General features: G+C 42.5%; 2 protein-coding genes and 1 long non-coding RNA gene across 3 annotated transcripts; 1 reads left to right on the plus strand and 2 right to left on the minus strand.

Moving 5' to 3' along the window:
• Positions 1-96: 96 nt before the first annotated feature.
• NDUFAF7 (NADH:ubiquinone oxidoreductase complex assembly factor 7) lies at positions 97-6801 on the minus strand. Its single transcript, XM_058802275.1, has 10 exons — positions 6702-6801; positions 6457-6617; positions 6294-6374; positions 4853-4963; positions 3717-3927; positions 3168-3226; positions 2325-2438; positions 1388-1531; positions 907-1080; positions 97-532 (listed from the first exon to the last, which is right to left on the minus strand). Exons 1-10 carry the CDS (start codon positions 6775-6777, stop codon positions 320-322), a joined length of 1344 nt encoding a protein of 447 aa, XP_058658258.1. The 5' UTR covers positions 6778-6801; the 3' UTR covers positions 97-319.
• A 74-nt stretch (positions 6802-6875) lies between these two features.
• CEBPZ (CCAAT enhancer binding protein zeta) lies at positions 6876-21574 on the plus strand. Its single transcript, XM_058801250.1, has 16 exons — positions 6876-7028; positions 7391-8913; positions 9996-10227; positions 10544-10718; positions 11064-11152; positions 11604-11657; positions 12336-12438; positions 13315-13383; positions 14523-14589; positions 15865-15965; positions 17189-17246; positions 18227-18426; positions 19403-19486; positions 19959-20020; positions 20109-20190; positions 20908-21574. The coding sequence occupies exons 1-16, from the start codon at positions 6876-6878 to the stop codon at positions 21045-21047; spliced, it is 3192 nt and encodes a 1063-aa protein (XP_058657233.1). The 3' UTR covers positions 21048-21574.
• On the minus strand, positions 20778-23260 carry LOC131555321 (uncharacterized). Its single transcript, XR_009274528.1, has 4 exons — positions 23071-23260; positions 21452-21496; positions 21109-21192; positions 20778-21008 (listed from the first exon to the last, which is right to left on the minus strand). It is a non-coding gene; the product is annotated as an uncharacterized LOC131555321 (long non-coding RNA).
• Between the last annotated feature and the right edge of the window lie 741 nt (positions 23261-24001).

Raw genomic sequence — 24001 nt, forward strand, 5'->3', positions numbered from 1 at the left:
CTGTCACTATTCTCTTTATAAAAATATCTTCAGAGACATCAAGGCATCTTGATTTTATTCAAGTACCAAAGCTTGAATACATTTAGAGTATCCTTAGTGCATCTTTATTACTGACAAGTTTTGATTCCACTAGCAAACATTTCACTCTGTTCTTTCATAAGACCCCCAAACCACTGTTCATTCTCTGTGTTCTTGTTTCTGTGTGTGCAGTCTTTTATTTCCACTCGTACTGCTTTGAGTAGGTCAGTCCAGAGGTTTGGTGGGCTGCACCACGCTTATTCTGAAACAGCCATCATGCATTTTGTGATAGTATTTGAAATTACTTTAGTAACAGTTCATTAAATCCAGCAACAGGTGGTAGGGGAGACTTTGATTCTGGCTTATCTTTCTTGTCAGGATGTACAAGTCTGTGGTGAGGCAGCAGGGCAAAGAAATTAAAACAGTCCCCCATCTTCTCGGGATTCATCAGCATGTCATAGCTGTGAAGTAACTGCTCACGAGTTGCTGTGTCACCTGAATTCTGCAAGAGCACCTGGAAAAAAAAAAGCAGGTTAGAGCCCCTCCTGCATTCCTATAAATTGCTGCATACCTGCAATCCCTTCTTGCATCCTTTTCACTTAACAGTGCTGTGATGGTTGGTAGAACTGGTGAGATCACTGGTGGTGACCCACAGCCCATACACCGATGCAAGTTTTGCGTTAAGTGCTCCTAAATATAATATAATCAGTTTACTTTCAGGGATCTGGAGTAACTTACATCTAGCAGAAACAACATTCTGATCTCATACCTACATGCTAATTTGAACAACTTCATTTTAAAACCAAAGATTTTTACTAGAGCTCTTGTGCTGCTTAAGAGTATTGCCTGTGGACTGGGAGAGCTCTGCAGCTCAGAACACTCTTGTACCTGCAGTCGGAGGTCAATGCCCATGTTCTTTAAAAACTCCCTCTGTTTTATAGGGCCTAACGTAGCTGTTTTTCCCTGGGCCATCTTTCGAAGGTAGCTGAAATCAACATCTGCTGTCAGGTCTGCTGTACCTGGAGCACTCAGCACATCGTGAAGTTGGTGATTCCGGAAACCCTGAAAATGAAATTGGAAGATTACACCCAGCTGTAGTCCAACCATCATAGCTGGAGACAGCAAAATTAAGCTGTGCCTTTGAGTGGTGACAATAGCAAATTGCACAGGGAAAATTAGAGATAAATGTAGCAAGAGCTCAGATTAGCCTTTCCATCTGATAGAAACCCTTCTAGGTACTGATTAAACAGGAATGACTCAGTTCTATGCAGTTTTTGCTATTATGCCCACTAGGAAGTTTATCTTACAAGAACCTAATGATCAAAGATAACAGAATCTTTTGGCTTATTGCTGTAGGCAAATGCCTTACCCGGAACGTGTCAGTTTTGGTTCCATCGTGGCCGTAATCTGCGACCAGAGCGGCCCCACCATCCTTCTCTATCCGAGAGGCCAGCCTCTGCACAATGACACCAGCCTCAGGACACACTTCCACGTGGTCTCTTGTTTCTTCTGGCTAGTGCACAGTTCAAAGACCAGAACACCTGTATTAGCAGACAAGCACAAGGCAAGTGTCCCTCACACCTGGTGTCTTGAGGCTGTTGCTCTGCAAGGACACGCAGGTACAGGAGGTGCATTCTAGGCTACCTACACTGGCTTGAGCTAGTTTATACTATCACTCATTCTCATTTAGTATTTTCTGAGTGCTGGATTTCAGTACTCTCTTCAATAACCTGTAGTGAAATGCAAATTTTTCTACCAAGAATATCTGTATCAGGTGAAACTTCCTTACTGTGGTACTTAAGGAAAATAGTGCTTCACCTGTGCACACCCTTCTGAGAGGCCTTCTTGTGTGAGACTCTGTAGCTCTGTTTAATCTCCAGTACTAAATTTTGTGGCTTTGAGTATCCAGTGCACTTCAGGAAGAAACCACAGCCACTCTCCATTAAAGGCCAGGCAGCTGCCCTGAGTACCCTGCAGCAGGCTGAGAGCCTGGTTGGGGCAGGGCCACTCTTGAGATGGTGATGCCACACACACAGTGGAGAACTCTGCCTGTCCCTTGCTGCCTCAGTTTGCTCTCTGAGGCATTTTCTGTGTTCAAGCTCCTATTTTGTGAGGTTTCATACATGTGGTAATTTTTGTGCTGCAGTTTCACAGCATACAGAGCTAAATGCTGGTGGAAATTTTAAGCTCTATTCATTTATAGACTGAGAGCCCTCTTCTTGCTGTCAGAGTAACTGAGAAGCACTAAATGTACTTGGAAGAGTCAATAAAGGTGTAAGGATGAGCTCTGGGAGGCATAACCTCACCTGAATGAAGTTTTGTGTTGCAGGGGTCCTGGATGGTGACAGGACAAACCGCAGCTGGTCAGGAACTTGTGGGTCAATATCAACCAACACCTCACGCCAGCCCTTCTCCGTTCGCTGTTCAACGAGCCCAAAGCACTCAGGTTACACTCAACAGTACCACAGTATCTTGCTCATTTCATTGAAATAATAGGTCAAGCCTTTCCACAAAGGTTTTAGGAACAACACATTGCTAACAACTATTACTCATTCTTATTTAATTCCAGTAACTGCCTTAGAAAAAGCTTGTGGTGGAGTCTCATGTGCAGAGCCAACAATACAGGTTTAATTACACTTAAAAGGAATGAATGATGCTCTGAAGAAACACACTGCCTCTTCTATTGACAGTGCAACATTTAACTTATCAAAATAAAAGATTTCATTCTACTGGTGACTATCATAAATTACCTACTTCTGAATTGTATCTAGCCTCTATTTTGCTACTCTCATTACTATTCAAGTGAAAGCCCTTGAGTCTTTTGTTAGCAGTATTACAGAAAATCATGTGGAAATTAAAAGCTGCGTTAATGTAGCATAAGGAATAAAAAAACCTGAAACTTTGAGAGTTATCTCAGCAGAGAGAAATCCTTAGCTTTCCTCAAGTTTTTCCATTCAAAAATAATAACTAATTTTACTGAATTTAATAATTCAGTTTTCAGCTGAATTAAGCCTTATCTGTCCAACTCAGTTAGAATTATTTCATCACCAGAGACAGGGCATGTGACTTGTTTGGCACCTTAATTCTGCTCTTCATCAAAGAGAAAAAGTGTTTAAGCAGATGGTCACAATTAAAAAATCTTGCTATACCTGAAACTTGTGTATTGGCAGGGCATCAAAGAACTCATGTGCTAGATAAAAGCTGTAACCTATGGGAAGGTAAAAAAAGAACGCATTAAATTATTAACACTTAACAGCTTCCAGTTTAAAATATTTTTATGGTTTTTAATGAATTAAGCTAGTTAATGTGGTTGTGAAAAAAATTATAATTATTTCCAGCTTGCACACAATAAAGATACCATTTTTACAGCTAGCTCTAGCTGCCAATCCATGAATTTCAGATCACTATCTTGTGAAAGAAGATTCAGGCAAAGCCAGTAAAGTGAGGTTTCTTTTCCCCCGCCATGAAAAGAAAGTCAGAATATAGGAAATTGGGTAGCTATGCCCAAATGAAGGTAGACAGAACAGGCAGCAGTGATGAAAATGAACCAAGATCCTGTCTCAGACTCAAGTAAGAACAAATATGTATACAACTACTTTTCTGTCCAGTGTGAAGGCTAGCAGAGATGCCCTCTGCTATCAAAAGCTGTCAGTGAAGGAAGGGCACCATCACTTTAACGAGGCACTCAAGCTCCTCACCTGGTGGCACATCTTGAATGTCTCTGTACCAAAAAATGGGAATTCCAGTCTTGCTAATGCCTTTCATGTAAGCAGACTCATCCTCGGGGCTTGGCTGCACCTTCCCTCCTGTCAGCAGCACTGCTTGGATCTCACTGAGTTTAGGGCTCACTTCTACCAGGTGAACAGAGATATCACATTTACTAAGGACAGAGGAGAGCTGCTTGAAGACCTATAAAGGCAGATGAATTCTATTAGGTGCAGTCTTGTGCTGTGTACATCAAAGGTGTAAGTATTAACCTTCCTTCTCACTATTTACTATTCACTATTAACTATTCAAGGTGAAGGTTTTCGTTGGCTTTCACTAACAATCTCAGTGAGAGAGACTGCATTTTGCTCCTCCAGTAGGAAGTGTGAGTTTCTGCATAAATCTTAATAAAGGATAACAACAAGAAAAGCTAATTTGGAAGACTAGTAGGAGCTCCTCTAAGACCTGTAGAAGGTCTACCATTAGAAAAGAAATGGTTCAGTTTCCCTTCCACCTTGAAGAAGTGTTTGATATCCCACATTTCACTATTTTTATTAACATAGGTAAATAGAATAAAAGTTCTTATGTCATGCTAAGTCCCATTAGCAATCTGTTTATGAATCTGCAGCATTTTAATTAAGACAGCCATGCAGGCATGGCTGAACACAAAGCATTAACTCAAAAAGAAATATGGCCCTGAAATCCCCAAAGGAATTAACACAGTTTCATTCTCTGTTATTGTACTCCCCTGTTCTGTTCCTTACACTAAGGTCTCCATCTCAATTGCACACAGCAACAACTTCCTAGATGGTTCTCAGTTTGGATAATGTTTCCCTACACAGAAATAATTTACAGTGGAGTATTCCTGCCCTGCCCTTCTATCCAGTGGTGTTTGGAAGGTCACAGATGTGTCTGTGCAGTGTGCACACGCTGGCCCCAGTCTCCTTCCCCCTGAGAGCCCTGGGCCCAGAAACTCCTCCATTCTAATCAGAGCCTGAGCTGCCACCCTGACTCAGGTGATCTGGCTACCAGGGAAGGGTAAACCCTGGCAGCAAAACATCCTCCCTTCAGATTTGACTGTAGGTGTGGAATACAGGCAGAAGCAGAGAACAGGAATGTTCTCACCTACCCGCAGGATGTCCTCGGTGAGGGTGCCCCGCCCTGGGCCCAGCTCCACCAGCTGCAGGGTGCTCGGTTTGCCCATGGCCATCCATTCACTGATGTACCATACTCCTATTAGCTGCCAGTGAGAAACAGCACACAGGGTTACAGTAACAACTTCAGCACTTGGGGAAAATCATGCCTGCCTTTTGTCCCATAACTTAAATAACATGGCAACATTCTGTCTCAGTATTTCAAAGTTAAGAAGAATTATGCCTTTGAGTATTAACATTGGTTGTTGATTGCTGTCAGCCCAGCAGAAGAAACTCTCCATCAGTAAATGTGAGGAGTCTGTTCTGGCTGGAGCAAGAACTTTCACCTAAATGCACTGCCCATGTACCTTTGGACAAATGTTCTTCCTGACAATGCATTTACCAAAGCATCACTGAGAACAGGATTTAGCCAATCTTCACTTCTGGAAATGAGACCAGAGTGAAACCAGATCACACCGGAGTGAGCCAGATCAAACTCTGGAGATAATTTTTGAGGAGAGTTTTCACACTGGAAAAGCACCATAACTCTTTTTATTTATAAGCAAGTTCTGTATTACAGTAAAGTGTTACTAAGCACAGATGGTGTTTCAGACAAAGGACTTTCAGAAAAACAAAACCCCCTTTCCTCCCTCAAAACCAATTTTTCTCTTGGGAAGTAACTTGAACCTTATCATTGCTACTCCAGTATTTTGACATTGATAAGGTATCTGAACACTGGCTTGGAAATCAGTTGGGATGGAAACTGGAAGAGACCACATTGGGCCACCTGGACCTGTTCAAGTAAGTCATCCTAGAGCACATGGCACAGGATTGTGTGCTGATGGTTCCTGAATGTCTCCAGTGAAGGAAACTCCACAACCTCTCTGGGCAATCTGAGAGCCAGTGCACAGTAAAGTTCTTCCTCATGTTCAGGTGGAGCTTCCTGTGCATCAGTTCCTGCCCATTGCCTCCTGTGCTATTGCTTGGCACCACGGAGCAGAGCCTGGCTCCATCCTGCTGGCACCTCCCTTCAGATGCTCACAGACATTGATGAGGTCCCCTCTCAGGGCCTCTTCTCCAGGCTGAACAGGCCCAGCTCCCTCAGCCTTTCCTCATTAGAGAGATGCTCCAGAGCCTCAATCATCTTTGTTACCCTCACTGGAGCCACTCCGGGGGCTCCATGTCTCTCCTGTCCTGAGGAGCCAGGACTGGACTCAGCACTGCAGCTGTGCCTCACCAGGGCTGGGCAGAGGGGCAGGATCAGCTCCCTTGACCTGCTGGCAGTGCCCTTCCTAATGCACCCCAGGATTCCATTGGCCTTCTTGGCCACAAGGGCTCACTGCTGGCTCATGGATGGCTTGTTGTCCACCAGGATTCCAGCCAGGCCCGCGTGGTTAAAGTACAACAAGTAACTAAGGACGCGAGGAGCAGCGTTACCTCTCCGAACACCTGGCTTATTTCGGGCGAGGTGATGAAGTCCCCGCTCTCGCCGACGCCGCCGCGCCGCGTGTAGTAACCCTGCGAGGGGGAAGCGGCCCAGGGGCCGCGGTGAGCGTAGGCCGAGGCACGGCCCCCCCTGCCCGGCCCGGCCCCGCCGCACCTGCCCGGGGTTGGTGAGCGCCTCCCGCATGTACTCGGCCACCGTGACCGGCCCGCTGGCCCGCAGCTTGCGCGTCAGGTGCCGCAGCATCGCCCCGGGCCCGCCGGCCGCCGCCGCCTCGCCCTCCGCGCCCGAGGAGAGGCGCGCCGCGGCCGCCGGAGCTGTGGGGAGAGAAGGGGAAAGGAGGGCTCAGTGGAGCGGCCCCGCAAGGGCTGGGAGGGAAAGCGGGGACAGGCGGCGCTCACCGCGGGGAGAGGCGGCGGGACGGGGCAGCCGCCGGCGGCCCGCCAGGAAAGCGCGGCGAGCGAGCGGCAGCACCATGGCAGCGGCTCCCGCTCCTCCTCCTCCTCCTCCTCCCCGCCCGGTCCCTGCCGGAGGCGCGTCAGGCGTGTGCGCGGCAGCGCTTCCGGCGGGCAGCGATGGCGGCCGCGCTCTGGGACTTCGGCCTGGGGGAGCGGAGGAAGGCGGGCGGCGACAGCGGCGAGGAGGACGACGATGGTGACGAAGAAGCAGGAGACGGGGATGCGGGAGAGTTCACGCTGGAAGAGGTGTTGCGCCTCGGCGGCACCAAGGTGAGGGAGCGCGGGAGGAGCGGGAGCACGTGGCGGCCGGGACCCCCATCCCGGACGGGCCCTTGCGGGGCGCGGGGTCTGCGGGGCACACGCAGGTGTTGGGAACAAGTTCTGTGCTCAGGGGATGGTGAGGCACCGGGACAGAGAACTTGTGGGTGCCCCATCCCTGGAGGTGCCCAAGGCCAGGCTGCGTGGGACTCTGAGCATCCTGGCCTAGGAGAAGGTGTCCCTGCCCATGGCAGGCGGGTTGGAACTTTATGGTTTTAAAATCCCTCCTAACCCAAACCATTCATGGATTCTGTGGGGAAGCCTTGGGAGTCTTGGCAAACCTTGCCAGTGACAGATGTGCCCTGTCTCTGCAGCAAGATTACCTCATGCTGTGTGCTGTGGATGAGGAGAGCGAGATGGTGGACGGCGGCAAGAAGGACACGATCGATGACCTGAAGGAAGGGGAGCTGGAGGCGTTCGTCAGCTCCCTGGGGCTCAACAAGTATGCAAACAGTTGCCTGGTGGTGGAGGGGGATGAGGATGATGATGATGGCGGCAGCAAGGAGAAAGAGAAGCCTCCAAAGAAAGAGAAAAGCAAAAAGGAAACAAATCGTCCTTCACTAGAGGGGAAAAAAGAAAAAAAAGGAAAGGAAAAGGCAAGCAGTGTGAAAGACAGCAAGAAAAAGCAGGCTGGTGGTGATCAGGGCCAGCAGCCTTCCGCAAAGAAAGAAAGGCTGGAAGAAGATTTTGAATTTCATGCTAGGCAAGCAATCCTGATCAAACCAGGAGGTAAGTGGTATGATATGGAATACACCAACGAGTTCTCTCCAGAACCACAGAATCACACACTTTTGTCCAAGTACAAGGCCCTGGCTCAGAAGCTGTATGAACACGAGACAGACCTGTTTAAGAATAAGACAGAGTATCAGAAGGGGGCCTCTGCTGCATGGATTAAAACTGTTGTGTCCTCGGGTACCTTGGCTGACAGGATGGCAGCAATGACCCTTCTCATCCAGGACAGTGCTGTCCACAGTCTCCAGTTCATTGAGAACTTGATAAACCTCATAAAGAAAAAGGGCAGCAGGCAGCAGAGCCTTATGGCTTTGGATACTTTCAAGGAGCTTCTTATTACAGATATCTTACCAGACAATCGGAAACTGCGGTCGTTCTCCCAGCGACCCCTTAACAGCATAGTGCAGATGTCGAGTGGCAACAAGGACTCAAGAGACAGGAGGTTGATCCTCTGGTACTTTGAGCATCACCTGAAGCTGCACATAGCAGAGTTCGTGCAGGCCTTGGAAACACTGAGCCATGATTGCCTGACAGCCACGAAATCCCGGGCGCTGGCAGTGTCCCACGAGCTGCTCTGTAACAAGCCCGAGCAGGAGAAAGCTCTGCTGGTTCTGCTGGTGAACAAACTGGGTGACCCTCAGAACAAGATCGCCACCAAAGCCTCCTATCTCTTGGAGACGTTGCTTCACAAGCATCCAAACATGAAGGGAGTGGTGTGCAGTGAGGTGGAGAGGCTGCTGTACCGCTCAAACATCAACGTGAAAACTCAATATTATGCTATCTGCTTTCTGAATCAGATAGTCCTCAGTCATGAGGAAAGTGCACTGGCTAACAGGCTGATAACTCTGTACTTCTCCTTTTTCCGGAACTGCATAAAGAAAAAGGACGTTGAATCCAAAATGCTCAGTGCTCTTCTTTGTGGGGTAAACAGAGCTTACCCTTACGCTGAGACTGGTGATGAGAAAGTGAAAGAGCAAATGAACACCTTGTTCAAAGTTCTGCATCTTGTGAACTTCAGTACCAGTGTCCAGGCCCTGATGCTGCTGTTCCAAGTGATGGACTCTCAGCAGACTGTGTCGGACAGGTACTATACAGCGCTGTACAAGTAAGTGGCAGGTTTGCATTTTTATATTCATTTCATTTTAATTTAAATTTCATTTTTATGGTAGTCACCATTAATTTAAAGTTTGTAGAAACACTTTGCTTTTAAGATCTTCCTAGTTTCGTGTTTCTTTGGCTAAAATTCCTGATGTTTTGTAGAAGCTGGAAGCTGCTGATGATTTCTTTGATTTAACATAAGGATAAAAACAAAAGACAGTGATAGGTCCTGAGAGCACATGTGCATTTTATCCTTTGCCACTTTTCTGGTGGCTTGCTTTACTTCCAGATCTTATTTGAAACTAATTGATAACTGTTCCTTCTGACATCATGTTTACAGGTACTAGCCTGTAAAGTAATTAGGCCTATAAGTTTGGCCTGTAAATAGCCTAAAATAGTTTCTTTTTTTTTCCTTATTTTGAGGAGGAGGAATATTATCTTAATTTTTTTAGATTATTTAATTTGTGTAGCTGGAAAGCCTTGTGTTATAAAAATACTGCTTTTTTTTCTTGTGCCAGCTGATTGTTTAGATTCTTTATAGGATCCTTACAGCCTTCTGTTTAGACGACTAAGGGGAAGTTATTGATTTTTAAAAAAAAAGAATTTCAAGTTCCCTGAGAATGTGGAGTGTATTTAAGGGTCTTACTGTGCTTGGCAGCCTGGAAAAAAATTGGAACAGAAAATGAACTTGTCTGTTCAGTACAAGTGTCTGATCTGATTGTGGAGTGTGCTGATTTTTAACCATTTGCTTTCTTTTTTAAAATGAACAAATCAGATTAGTTTCTTAACACTGAATAACTCAGATCTTGAAACTGTTTTCAGTTGAACTCAGTTTCTTTTTATTTTCTTGCAATATTTTGTTTACCAAGGCAGTTTGGTTTTTTTTGTATTAATCTTCAGTGTCTCATATATATCCAGAAATATTACACAGCTCCTGACAGTTCAGGATTGAAATTAATGGTATGGAATACTGAGGAGCAAACTGTTTTTAGATCGCCCTCTGAAAAATGTAGGTAATTGTTGTTAACAGCAGTTGTTCTCCTGTGTGCATTGTGACAATCAGCAAAATTTCTCCTGTGTGTCCTACAGGAAGCTTCTGGATCCTGCTTTAGCAACGTGCTCCAAACCATCCATGTTTCTAAATCTTGTCTACAAGTCTCTGAAGGCAGATGTCGTTTTGCGGCGTGTGAAGGCCTTTGTGAAGAGGCTGCTCCAAGTCACTTGTGGACAAATGCCTCCCTTCATTTGTGGAACCCTGTACCTTCTGTCTGAGCTTCTGAAAGTAAAACCAGAGTTAAGGGCCCAGTTACAGGATCACATGGTATAAGATGGTTTCTTTATCTCACTCCTTTTTCAATAAGAGCTGTTTTCATAAGCACATTTTCCTAACCTGTCTTTTAGTAACCATTTGCTAACATGTTTCTTGAGATGGGGAGGGACCATTATAATTGTGTGCTCTAAGCAGTAAAGTTCTATTTTAAGTACTATATCAAGGACAAAAATCCGTATTTTTCAAACATCAGCCATAATTTGTTTGAATTTTTATAAGTAGCTCAAGAAATTTACGTATGTTTTTCTAAAAAATCAGAGTAAATATGGATAGGAAAAGCTGTTTGCTAATGGTTTTTGTTTTTTAGGGGTCAGATGATGAGGAGTGCTTTAAGGATCAAGAAGAGGCTGAAGAGGATGAGGAAAAATTTGTGGATGCTGACAAAGAAGTAGGAGATGAAAAGAAAAGCACAATGGAAAATTCTGCTAAAACAAACAATTCAAATTCATCAGCCTCGTGGGTTCATCATCTGAATATGGGAGGTAAATTGGCAAGAAAATAGATAATTTAACAGCTAAGAGTCCACAACAGGGACATGCTGGTTAAGAGTTGTTGTAAGATTCAGTGATTAAAACATTATTTTAGTTTTTAAATTGCAGTTTGGTTGAAAGCAACCACTCAGAGCAATTTATCTGTTACCTCAGCAGTGATGAGACTCTTGACTAGTGTATTTCAAGGGCAGCTGAATACAGCCTTGTCCTGCTGCCAGATGAACCCTGGCCTGTCCAGCTGGGAGTGATGGGCAGCATTACTGTTAGGGGGAAATAAGAATAATACTCTGGTAAAGTTACCTGAGAAAATTTGTTTTGCTCCCCTCCACCCCACAGGCAGGAAGGGTGAAGCTTCCTATGATCCTCTGCACAGAAGTCCTTTGTACTGTGGTGCTGAAAGTACAAGCCTTTGGGAACTGAAAAAGGTAGGACATTCTTGAATTGTTGTTGTTGAGTTTAAAAGTGAGGCCCTTGTATGAAGAGAGGGAAAAGAACTTGGTTATTCTTGAAGTAGCTGAAGAGAGAGGTTAAAGCTGACACGTTGTTTAACTTTAAGCTTGTATATGTTCCATACAATATTGATATTCTTGAGTGGGGAATAGAAATTTTTAAAGTGGGGATTTGGACAATAATAATATTTTTTGACTATTGGATCTTAGCTTTGATCATTAAAGCTTTTTAGTGTTGACTTAAATAAAATTGTAAATAAAAATGTATTTAATGCAAATAAAAGATTAGAACTTGAAGTTCTTCAGTTGTTAAAGTGTTTCCATCAGCCTTGCATGGCTATGTGTATGTCTGTTATTTAGTAAGTCACAGAGTGGTCTTACAATGTATTTTTTAATTAGAAATAAATTAATGACTCATGTTTTTCAGCTTTCTGAACATTTTCATCCATCTGTGGCCCTGTTTGCAAAAACGATTCTAGAAGTAAGTGCTTTTGCTAGCTTGTTGCTTTGAGGTTTGATATTTTATGTCCGGTATCTTTTGCCATTTGAAAAAATACATTATCAAGTCTCCTTACAATTTGTGGGTAACTAGCAGCTCTGCAGAGCTCTTATCATACTCTAAAATGCCAAGCTTTTCATGGAATGACAATGTTATATGTAAAGGATATTGCTTACAAAAGTTTTAGTTTTGTAGAAATGTAGGTATTATATAATGCTTAAAGCTTTATTAGAGGTTTTTTAATATCCTTTCATTTAATTTTTTTTTTAAATATGGGAAACCCTACTACAGTAACAAATTATTTTAAAAATACTGTTGTATGCAAAAACCACTCCAACTTTCACAGATATGTATTTAAAATATTTGTTTTTCATTTGAATATATGGTGAAATGATGTTGAGTATTAACATGCTGTTAGCACAGTACATTGCCAGGCAGTTTATCACTGAAACAAAGCAAAGGAGTTGTGGTTTAGTTAAGCAAATAGTGAAATTGCAAAAAGAAGGATCTGATCAGGGTTATGTGGTATTGTATCCCCAAATCTTTATCTTTTTAAAGTATGTTTTAATGTTGTTCTTGAACTGATTGAGTCCTCTGTGTTTAGATGGTGTCTTTCTAAAATGGACACCTTAATGTTTTTTGTCTTTTTCCTTCTTTCAGGGAAATCACATTCAGTACTCCGGTGACCCTTTGCAGGATTTCACCTTAATGAGGTTCTTGGATCGCTTTGTGTACAGAAATCCGAAGCTCAGCAAAGGCAAAGGTAGGCACCTCTCTGTACCTGTGATCCTGGTTGTAGGTGCTCTCTGAATTGTCATTCTCTCAGATTGGCCTTGTTGAGTATTTGGGGTGCAAGTGGTGGAACAGAGGAGTGGGATCAGTCTTCAGGGCTGTGGAGAGATGTCTGCAACCCAGAGCCAGCTGACAGCCACATCATGCTGGCCCTCACACCTGCAGTGCAGAACTGCTCCCTTTGCAGGAATCAGCAAGGGATGGAGAGATGTGAACACTACAGAATGGTTGAGGCTAGAAGGGACCTGTGAGGTTGTGGGCTCAAGCAGAGACACCTAGAGCAGACTCTCCAGATGGCTTTTGAATGTTTCCAAGAGTGGAGACTCCACTGCCTCTCTGCAATCTGTGCCAGTGCACAGTTGTGCTCACAGTGAAAAAGTGTTTCCAGGTGTTCAGGTGGAGTCTCCTTCATCAGTTTAACGACCCATCCCTTGATTTCTGCAGTATGCCCATGTCTGCCTTACACTGGAGAGCCCAGACCTGGGCACGGGGCTCCAAGTGTGGTCTGACAAATGCCAGGAAAACCATCAGCCCTCTATGCTGCAGGGACACAGTGTTGGCTCACAGCCAACTGGGTGTCCACCAGGACTACCAGGGTGTTCTTAGCCAAGCTGCTTTCCAGCTGGGCAGCCCCCAGTGTGTACTGGTACCTGGGGTTGTTCCTCCTTCAGTGCAGGACATTGCTCTTCCCCTTGTTAAACTGCAGGAGGTTTCTGTCAGCCCATTTCTCCAGCCTCTTGAGGTCATTTTGGATGGCAGCACAACCCACTGTCTGACAGCTGCTCCTAACAGTTCTGTATCAATAGTCATAAAATAAAAATTCTCTCTGATTTATATTCTGATACAGAAAACACCAGCAGTGTGGTAATGCAGCCAAAGAAGAAGCAGTTTATGAAGGATATACAGAATCTTGCAGGTAAGTCTGCCCCTTAAATCAGTTAAGATTATGATGACTAAAAAATCCTTGGTTGGTTGATGTTGATGTGTTATCTGCACTGTCTATACTGTTTGTTTTAGCAATAAAAGAAAGTGCCATCCATCAGGAGTGCAATGGTCATGCCTCCTGTTCAGGATCACCTCATCTTCTTGTAAGGATGTATGGAATCTTCACAGATGGAACTTTGGATGTGTTGAATCATTTCAAGAAAAAATTATGTAGAGAAAGTCAGTTATTCTATAGCCATTTTTATTCTGTTTATTATTATTGAAAAGTGGCTTAAATACCAGAAAAAAAGGATCTATATAATTATTTAAATGACATTAAGTTCTTTCATTAAATTATATGGATTGCTCCATACAATGCCACAGCTGCAGCTTAAGGATGAGTGTAAGGTATCTTTTCTTTGGCACTGTTATTTTGCTTAGAGTCTTCCTGCCTCCAGAAATAAGCTGCCTTTTGTCCAGTCCCACTTTCTAACAGTCAAGAGTAGGATGTAGTTTAAAAACCAGCAGTTAAAAAACCAGAGCAAACTATCAGTAAAACATGCCACTTGAGGACAGAAGAGGTACAGTGTCTCTGTAGCATTCCCAGGGATGTGCTTTTCCACCAGCTTTGAGTCTGTTGTGTTGCAGAGGTTTTAGTTATGTACTGATGTACTTTTATGGCTGGTTTTACAGCTCTTAAAGCTGAAAACAGAAATTTTAGCCTATACACTTTGTCACATTTTTTAGTTTATTCTGAGTTTAAGGAGCAATTTAGGAGCAATTCTGTCCTGAGGAATATACTACTAATAAATAAATAAAATAGTGATGTTAGTTTCAAGATTAAAGAAAAGCATCTTAAAAACCTGCCCCTGTCTGAAAAGTTTACAGTATTGTTACATTGGAGATGGCTGAAAGTGAGATTACACATTTGAAGTCTTCTGTAAAAATTACGCTTTTGTATATGGTCAGAATTGCTTTCTGTGTTGGTCTGAAGAGGTTTTCAGATAAGCTCCCCATTATTGAATGGATGACACCGTGTGTCTGCTTCTATCTGTGTGTGCTGCTTAACCTCTGGAAAGAATAACCAGCATTTCAACTTGGATTGAATCAGTTCATTTTTTCTTTTTGCAGTCAACAGTAAGGAATTCCGGGCCAAAGATGAAAGCAAAATCCCAGTGGATGAAGTGTTCTTTCACAGGTAAAGGAACACTTGCGAATGTTCATTTTAAGTGTTGTTTTTTTAATGCAGTGCCATTAAAACCCACTGCATTTTGTAAGTACTTTCTGGTATTTCAAGGTTTTGCAAATTTTGATTCATTTGAATGACTTAGTGCTTTTCTTGGACACAATTTTTACATTTGTCAAAAGTGCTTAGGAAAGAATATCACCTATGAACAAAGGCAATTGGGGCTTGTAGCTTAAGTAAATTAAGTTAGCTGACATTATAATAGAGAAGCCTTAAGTAGTGGGTAATGGTGAATATCTTGTGGGTTGTAATTCTTACACATTAGAGGTATATATAATAACAGCTGGAATATAGCTTGTTTATGTTATTAACATCAAAGCTTTTTAGAATGGAACAAGGCAAAAAAAAAGAGGAGCTACCTTTCAGAGTATTTAGATTTTTATTACTCATAGTTGTTTCTGTTTCTTTGAATTTCCTTTGAGATTATAATATAAAAATGCAGTTGTAGTACTAAAATTGAAGTGATACGCATTTGGCAAAGATTTGTTTTTGTTGGATCAAAATACGGATTACTTGTGTCTCCTTAGCAAATTATTATTTGAATTAACTTCATTTATTATAAATTAATTGATACTGTAGTATTGAGGAATATACTACTACTAAATAAATAAAATAGCGGTGTTAGTTTCAAGATTAAAGAAAAGCATCTTAAAAATGTGCCCCCATGTGAAAAGTTAACATTATTGTTACATTGGGGATGGCTAAAACTGAGATTACACATTTGAAGTCTTCTGTACAAAGTACTCTTTTGTATATGGTCAAAATTGCCTTCTGTGTTTGGTGGTTCTTTAACATGAAATGAAGGTGAAAATGGCTGACAGAAGATAAAACTAAGACCCAAAAGAAGAGGGTTGTGTGAGAAAATGTAATAAAACTTGATGTGTGAATGTCTTCTTTATTTTTTCCCAATTATATTCAAGTTGATTTTGATCCTTTCTTCCTTCTCAATCTAAGGCAGATTTTTACATCTTTGTTGTGGTTTTTTATAAATTCATTACATTGAAAATAACTTCTGCCACCTTTGGCCAGTGAAATTTCATTGTTTTAAGTATTACAGTTGTGGCTGATTTTTTGATAAACAAAGGAAGTACAAGTCTCTTGATTTTTGATGTGTTTGAAACCATCACTTACAGTTTTCCACTGGCAACATACATGGGAAACAATTTGCAGATTCTTTAATAAAAGAGTCAAACATCATCCCCTGTAATTTTGTGTCTGTTGTTTCAGATTTTATTCTAAGTTTGATAAGAAGAGAGAGAAACAAAAGCGTCTGGATGATGAAGAAAGTGTGGAAGATGTGGATGATGACGAATTTGAAAGAGCATTGGGTAAGGCTGTGTTCTTCCTTGCAGTAACTATCCCAGTATTCCCAGATTTTTCAAATTACTAATTTATCCTTTTTATAGTTCATATTGTGTAAAGGAGCCAGATAGAGGAATATGGCAGTGGGAGAAAACTGGCTTTCCAGTGTTCTTTGTGCTACTGCTGACAGCAGCTCCTGCTATGTGCTGTGTGAGCTGCCTGGGTGGCTGTTTGGAAAAGGGGCCTTGCTCCCTCCACTGCAGTAGTCTGCTTGTTTGAGTGGCTGGGAATTGTCTGATTTTGAACCTACACTCATGAGTGGCATGCCCTTTTGTTCTCTTCCTAAGTCTGAGTAACCTGTTCTAACAGCATGTAACATTTGCCTCTATTTTTTCTTTACTGCCTAGCCTTTTTCAGTCTTGCTTACAGTTTCTCTCATAGTTTCTAACATCTTTCATGAGATTATGAGTTCAGGATGGTCATTGGCAAACTTCTGCAGTAGCCTTAGCTCTTCCTGTAGCATGTACTTTGCTTTGGAATTGCTGTGTGATTTGTTCCAGAATTTAAATTTGTTAGTGTACCAGAAAATGTCCATTATTTTATTATTTCAGATTTTACTTATATGTATTAAAAAAAAATCCAGTTAAATCTCCATAAGTGTTTTGTACAGTATTTTCAGAGAATTCTGCATTCTTTTGTCAGGTTCTTAGTGACTCAATTAACGTGGTCTTATTACAACAAGAATTTGTTACTAATTGCATTTGTCTTTTATTAGTAGTATCTCCCATGAGAATTTGCTTCATAAATTCAGAAGCTTCAAATAATGGCCCTATATCTGAAAATCAGATATTTTGCAATGCTAGAATCCTAGAATAGCTTGGGTTGGAAGGGACCTTAAAAATCACCTCATACCGTCCCTCCTGCCATGGGCAGGGACAGCTTCCACAAGACAGGTTGCTCAGAGCTCCATCCAGCCTGGCCTTGAACACTTTCAGGGATGGGGCATCCACAGCTTCTCTGGGCAGCCTGTTCTAGTGCCTTACTACCCTCACAGTAAAGAATTTTTTCTTAATACCTAATCTAAACTCTTTTCATTGTGTAGCCATTCCCCCTCATCCTGTCACTACATGCCCTTGGAAAAAGTCCCTCTCCATCTCTCTTGTGGCATCCTTTAGGTACTGGAAGGTACCTGCTGAATGCAATGACTTGCATATTTCTTTGTTGTAATAACATTTTTCTTTCTCCCTAGATTCTTTTGAAGCTGCTGATAATGCCGTTGTTGACCAGGATGACCTTGATTTTGCTGGGTAAGACTCCAGATTAGTTCTTACTCCTCTTGTCTTAGTACATGTATAGAGTTTCCTCTGTGGAAGGAGATAGACTTTTTTCAGAACGATTTAGAATACCACCTTGCAAAAAAGGCAATATCAGATTTACATTGAGTAATGCAGGTTTTCTGCATGTCCCATAGTGGTGACTTTGGGATGCTTATAGTCCTTAAATGAGACTTGTAGTATTGGATTATCTTAATTAATTAATTAATTGTTTATTTTATACAATAGAGTGACCCAGTAAGCAGTGTAAAATCTTGTTTTTCATTGTCTCGGGTTTGTGTTTGAGAATTACCAAGTACAAAAGGAAGTAGAATGAGGCATAATGGCATTGCTGCCATAAGTACTGGCTGTAACTGGACCTAACACAGTTAACAAGCTTTGTGAGATCCAGAGTCACAGAGCTCAGTTCTCCTGCAGTCAGCATTTCCATTAATCATCATTTAGGTGGGAAAGGACCTTTAGGTTCATTGAGTCCAATTGTAAATGATTAAGCAGCTTCTATTTTACTCAAAGTATCTATAATGCAGCATTTGAATTTGCACAGAGACTTTTTCACTTAAGTCAACAGCAGAACTAAAGTCTAAACTAGTGAAACTTGAAACATTTTTGTGATCTTGACTGGTGTTTAATAGAGCAGTTTGTGTTTTACAGAAAAGACTTTCTGAAAAGGAGCAAACACCCAGAGGAGATAAAATACTCAAGCTGTCATTTCTGCTAATTTCAGAGTAGGATTCTCTCCAGAACTTCTTAAAATAGTTTACTTTTATAACACAACTGCCTATACCAATGTTGAAAACATACCTGAGTGTATAATATGTATATTTTAGGTCTCAGCCTACATTTGCAGTACTTTGCAATGATGTTGAACTTTCCTAACATAGTCTTTGCCAGTCACCTAGATGCAAACAGCATTTTTCCAGATGAAGTGCTAAGCTTGTTTCATCTTCTTTTAGTAATATAAAAAAAAATCCCAAGGGCCACAAGAAAGGTGAGGGATCTGGTGCTGACTGGGAGGATTCTGATGATGAAGATGACTTCAGCGATCTGGACGATGAGGAAGTCTCCTTAGGAAGTATGGATGAAGACTTTGAAGAGGATATGGATGAAGAAGGAGGTGTATTTATGGATGTGTCTGAAGATGATGATGACCTAGGTAAAGTGCCATTTGTTACTGAAAAGCAAGAAGAAAAAGCTTTAAAAATAGGTTATATAATATGTAATTACATATGCAAATTCCATTTTAGTTATCTAGGTGGGAAGTTTGGCTTTTAACCAAAGAAATGACAAGCCTTTCTCTGTACAATGAAATTTTTAAGAGAAGCATTTCCAGGCACAAGCTCCTAGATGAGGGTGGGAATTAGGCATCAAAAACTTCCAAATGAGACATGTTTCTTTCATTCTGAAAATTTATACATGAATAACTGGCTTCAGTAGGCAGAAATATTAAAAGAGCTCAAGGGGGAAAAAAAATCTGGTAATTGATAATTTTTGTGTTTCTTCAGACACAGTTAATGCTGGGTTTTTTTAGATGAAGTTAGTTTTATTGAAATGGCTGTCTCACAATTAACATCTTACTCTTGTAATAGAGCTATGCACTCAATTTTTTATTACCACTGGAGTAGTAGTAACTGATTCTTGTATCTGCATGGTTTTATTTTTTCACCTGAAAAGCACAGTTTACACAGAATACAGTGCATGTGGCTGGAAAAGCAGAGATTAATGGAGTATTCAATTAATAACTAAATGTCACAGGAAGATGACTGAGGGTAGAGGAGGCAAACTGCTCATACAGTTGTTAACACAATCTTTCATGAGATTATTTCACCAAACTTGCCATGCAGACATTCAAGGTTTACCTAATGCCTGCTTTTAGCTTTTGTATTCTATGTATCATAGTATCGTTCCCTTCTGGTGCTGTGGAAACAACATAGAGAACAGCACACCAAAGACCAATTCTTAATGGTCCAGCTTGAGGAAATACTAGGTTTGCTTGTGTGCACTGCCTTTTAAAGACTTGGACCATTTTGACAAGTATGCCTAGAAATGAATTTTAGTCTCTGCTGCACTTTAAATACATGTACATGGTGTGAAAATTGGAGACTGATGTATTTGGGTTTTTTTCCTATCAGACTCAAACAATGACAAGCAACTGAAATCTGTCAGCAAAAAGGGCAAGAAAAAGAAAGATATGAATTTTGCGGGATCACTGGAAGGTAAGAAAACACTGACATGAAAGCTTAATAGAAATAAAATAGTTCAAAAACCTTTGGAGTAGAAGGATTTACTACAGCAAATAGAGGGATTTACTACAGCAGATTATAACATTTTGGATCAAGGTTCAGATTTGAATAAACCATAAATGAAAAGGAGGTTATCCCCAGCCAGCATAATTCACAGTAACAGTCTGCTGTTGAAGAGATGAGAATTGAAGGACGAATTTTGAAGAAGGATGAAGTTGTACTGGTGCTCTGTGCATCTGTTACACCTGATGCACAGATTTGTGCTATTTAATTCTTGGTTGGAAACTTTTTTTAGAGGGGGTGAGGAACAAAGATTTACAGCATAGCTAATGCAGACAATCTCATTAATAAAAAGTTCTAAACATTTAAAACATGGTAAAACTTGTTTTAGTGTCTTTGGGAACTTGAAGTTGTGTCTCATAAGAGCAATACTCTTTGTTTGAAGGATCCAGGCGAGGAAAGAAGAGAAAACTCCAAGATGCTGGTATACTGGCATCTGCAGAAGAGGTGAGTTTGATCAGTGCTGAACAAAAAGCACTTTCAAGCATTTCACCTGTTGCTTTGTAACAGAATACTGAATTTTCTCTCTTTAAAGTTTGGCTATCTGCTGGATGAAAATGCTGGCTCTAAGTTCGACAATATCGGAATGAACGCCATGGCCAACAGAGATAACGCGAGTAAGTACACACTGCAAGTAGCAGGCAGCTGTAATGCTGAAATTCACTTCTTTCCCTTCAGGTTCTGTACATGAATAGATGAACCACCTTTAACTGGAACACAGGGTCAGAAACCACACACAGCAGGGACAGTAGCTCAGCATCAGGAAAATGTCACAGTTTTCTCTGGTGACAAGACATGCCCAGTGCTAAATATTAAGTGGGAGTAGTGGAGTAATAAGGCTTCAGAAAAGAGGGAGAGGCTGTCCTTGGCCCTTTCACTCTGAACAGGGACAGGCAGGATGCTCTTTGTCAAGCATTTGTGTGAATTCTGCAAGGTAAAGTGTCTGTGATTCCTTGGGAAGGGAAAGCATAAGGTACTGCTGTCTTTACTTACCTACTGGACTGTCTTCTTGCAGTGTCAGTGAAGCAGAAAGCAGTTTTCCCAAAGTAATTCTAATGAATTATATGTGTATATGCTGCTTGAATAAACACTGCTCCTAATGCAAACGTGTCTAGCATTAGTAAAATACAAAGCAGTGTCTAAAACTCTGAGATGGTAGGTTTGTTTTGTGAAACAAAAAAACCCGCAGCTTTCTCAGAAAAAAAGGCAGTTTGCACTTTATTAACTTTTATAAATACAGTAGTCAAGTTTTAACTTGGACATGATTGATCTGCATGCCACATCATGGTCAGAGGTATCCATCGGCTCCTAAATTCTCATCTTTCCTTCTCCAGATGTCAAACAGATCCAGTGGGAAATAGAGCGAGACAAGTGGCTTCACAACAGGGATGTGAAAAGCATCATCAAAAGGAAGAAACAGTTCAGGCACAGAGGGCTGAAAAACAAGTTCAAAGGCAAGAAATCAAGACGATGAACTTGATGTGGACATTTAAAAATAATTATTCTTAAATAGTTTTTTATTTAATCTTTCTTACTTCAGTTCTTGCTGCTTAACCATGTCATCTGGTCATTCTCCCTTATGCCATGAATTCCAGACCGCTCATTGGATTTGTAATAAACTGAAAAATAGGAAAATCCATGTCAGCTCTAAGTTAGACATATGTAATGAGCAGCCCCTTTGTGGCTGATTTTATTTAGTGTATAACCCTCCAGCTCTGAGGTCTCTGTCCAACAGTCTGACACTCCAGCCATGCCTTAACAATAAAAACTTCTGCAGTGTCTCCTGGGGAAAATTTTAAGCCATCCTAAGATACTGTTCTATATATTGAGATGCAACAGAAGCTTCAGCCATCCTGAAGCCAGCGACTACAAACTCACCTTCCAGAATTGATGGAAACCTCTTCTGCATTGTGTATCTGAAATCTGACAAGAAAGATAAATCACAGTTACTTTCCCAGCGTATATTAAGATGAATAATTAAATGCACTATTTTTCTAACCAGAGTTGTTTCATCAAAATTTGTTTAACTTTGGCTAGTTACAGCCACCATTAAACAATGTGATAGGAATTTATTTTTAAAAAATAATTTCAGAGACTTTATTCAGGTTACTCATACATGCAGCCCTATCATTGCAGTGTTTTCTGAGCTTCCTCACAATTGTGATAGCCAAGTCCTACAGCTCACAGGAAGCTGCATGTCTCTCGTAGACTGACATGCACATAAAACCAGGGAAATTTTGTTTCCTTGTGCAGATTTAGATGTTCACTGAATCATTCCGCGGGCCGCTCTTGACAACCCAGTAGAAAATCACAACAGGTTTATGCCATTTTAATTATTTACAGCAGCTTGTAAAAGGATGTTACCCATTCTAGTACTAACACAAAAAAAGCAGTAAAAGCCTCTGAGTTCACTGAGCTGTTAGATTAGCCCACTGCACCTTATGGAACTGCAATTATAGAGAATATGCAAATGGATATAACAATTGCAAAAGAGGAGAAAAAAATCTCAAATATGAATGCCTAGCATCAAGTTACAGTAGGCTGAAAACATCTGTTCTCCATATTTTTGTTACATGTATTTTCTAATAAAAATGCAAAGATGGCTGAAATTTAAGAGCCTGCCTGACACCATCTGGGTCCTGGAAAACAAAAGCAAACTGATGCCAAGGTAAAGCTCAGCTTGCACTCAGCATGAAGACCACACCGCTGCTGAAATGGGTGGATTTTTGCCCTCCCAGCCAAAGCAGCAGCTGCCTTTTGGCTCACCGTGACCCTGCAGGCAGGACAGCTCCTTTTCCAAAGGGACACAGGTCTATCTAACCAGTGCTGCACCCTGCAGAGCCCTGCATGCAAAGTAAGGCTGCTGCTCTGCAGAGCAAGCCCCCTCGTAGTAACCAAACTGGGGCTTTGCTTATTCTGTGTTACCTGGGCACGGAATCCTGAGTCTAAGAGACTGAAATTAAACAATCTGGGAGACAATGGGGGCCGCCTCCTGCCAGCCGGCTCTGTCCGCAGCCTGGGAAATGTCAAATTGCAAAGGCTACGAGACCCAGACACAGCCAGGGCATCCCTTCAGGGGCTCAACGCCAGGTGCCTGGAATAGGACTGATCAATTCCTGCCTCATTTGCGGGCAGCCTGTCTTCCTTTCAAATACTCATCCGGCCCTGTGCTGCTACTATAACACCGGGCAGGATTCCTTTTTGTTCCGGGTGTGGTGACGTGCTGCCGCCCGAAGGACTGCTTGCTCGCGGGCTTGGGTTTGTAAAGCTACACCAGCAGCTCGTTCTTCAGAGGTAAATCCTAGTGCCAGCGAGCCAGCCCTGTGCGCCTGCACTCACGCCAGCCCAGCTCCTGACCCCACACGGCGGCATTTCCTTACACAGCCCAGGCTGTGCGTGGTGCTCCGCGGGCACCGCCGGCGGCCCCCGCGCGGAGGAGCCTCCCCTGCCCGCCCCCCGTCCCCGCCGGGGCGCGGCCCCCGCCCGCCCCGCCGCACCTTGGCTGCGGTCCATGGCGCGGTAGAGCAGGAGGGCGCCGAGCAGCCCCGCCGCCTCCAGCAGCAGCAGCCCCCTCAGGACGCGCCGCGCCATGGCCGGGGCTCGGCGCCTTCCGCCGCCCGCAGCGCTGCGCAGGCGCCGCCGGTCCGCCGCCTCACGGGCCCGTCATGGCCGCGGCCCCGCTCGGGCCGCCCGGAGGCAAGTGGTGTAAAATGTGGGCTGTGTAAAAATCTTTTTAGGAAAGGGCGGGCTTTGTTGTACATCCGGCCTAATCAGCGAGAAAAGACATTAATCCGTGCGGCAGGTAGCGCGTAACAGACGAGCGCTAAGTGATGGCCACGAGTTAGAAATACAAGTGACTTGTCGGTAGAATTGCCTTGTTAAGGTCTTGGGCGCCATATGCTTCAGTAATCTCAGATATAGGGAGAGTTTAATAAAGCCAGGCGAGAAGAATGGACTACTGATAGTGGGCACAAAGACATACAGCAGAACCCCCATGATTAGGAAAAAACTGACAAAGCAAACTCAGCTTGACTGGGTAAAAGGTAATTTCTGTCAGGGGCAGATTGTGACCACCAACTCATGGCCACGGACCCAAGAGAACCACCGACCCACAAGAAGAGAAAGCATGTTGACTGATGAGCATGAGAAGTGAGCCAATCATTATCTAACAGAAGATAGAAGACTAATTAATAAGGGAACTATGTCATTTGCAGCCAATGAACACTAATTCCTTAGTTTGCTAAATTGTATAAATAGTAAGAACTTCTGATAGTTGGCGTGCTTGGTTTGTGGAATACCTTGGAGCACTTGAGTTTGTGCAACTCTGAAATAAATAATCAGTGTGTCTCCCAAGTGTCAGGAAAATTAATAAATTATGCCAGAGGTTTATGTCCAAAAAGGAGACAGAGGAGCTCTGTAACTTCGTTC

The sequence above is a fragment of the Ammospiza caudacuta genome, chromosome 3 (assembly GCF_027887145.1).
Source record: "Ammospiza caudacuta isolate bAmmCau1 chromosome 3, bAmmCau1.pri, whole genome shotgun sequence".
NCBI classification, from domain to species: domain Eukaryota; kingdom Metazoa; phylum Chordata; class Aves; order Passeriformes; family Passerellidae; genus Ammospiza; species Ammospiza caudacuta.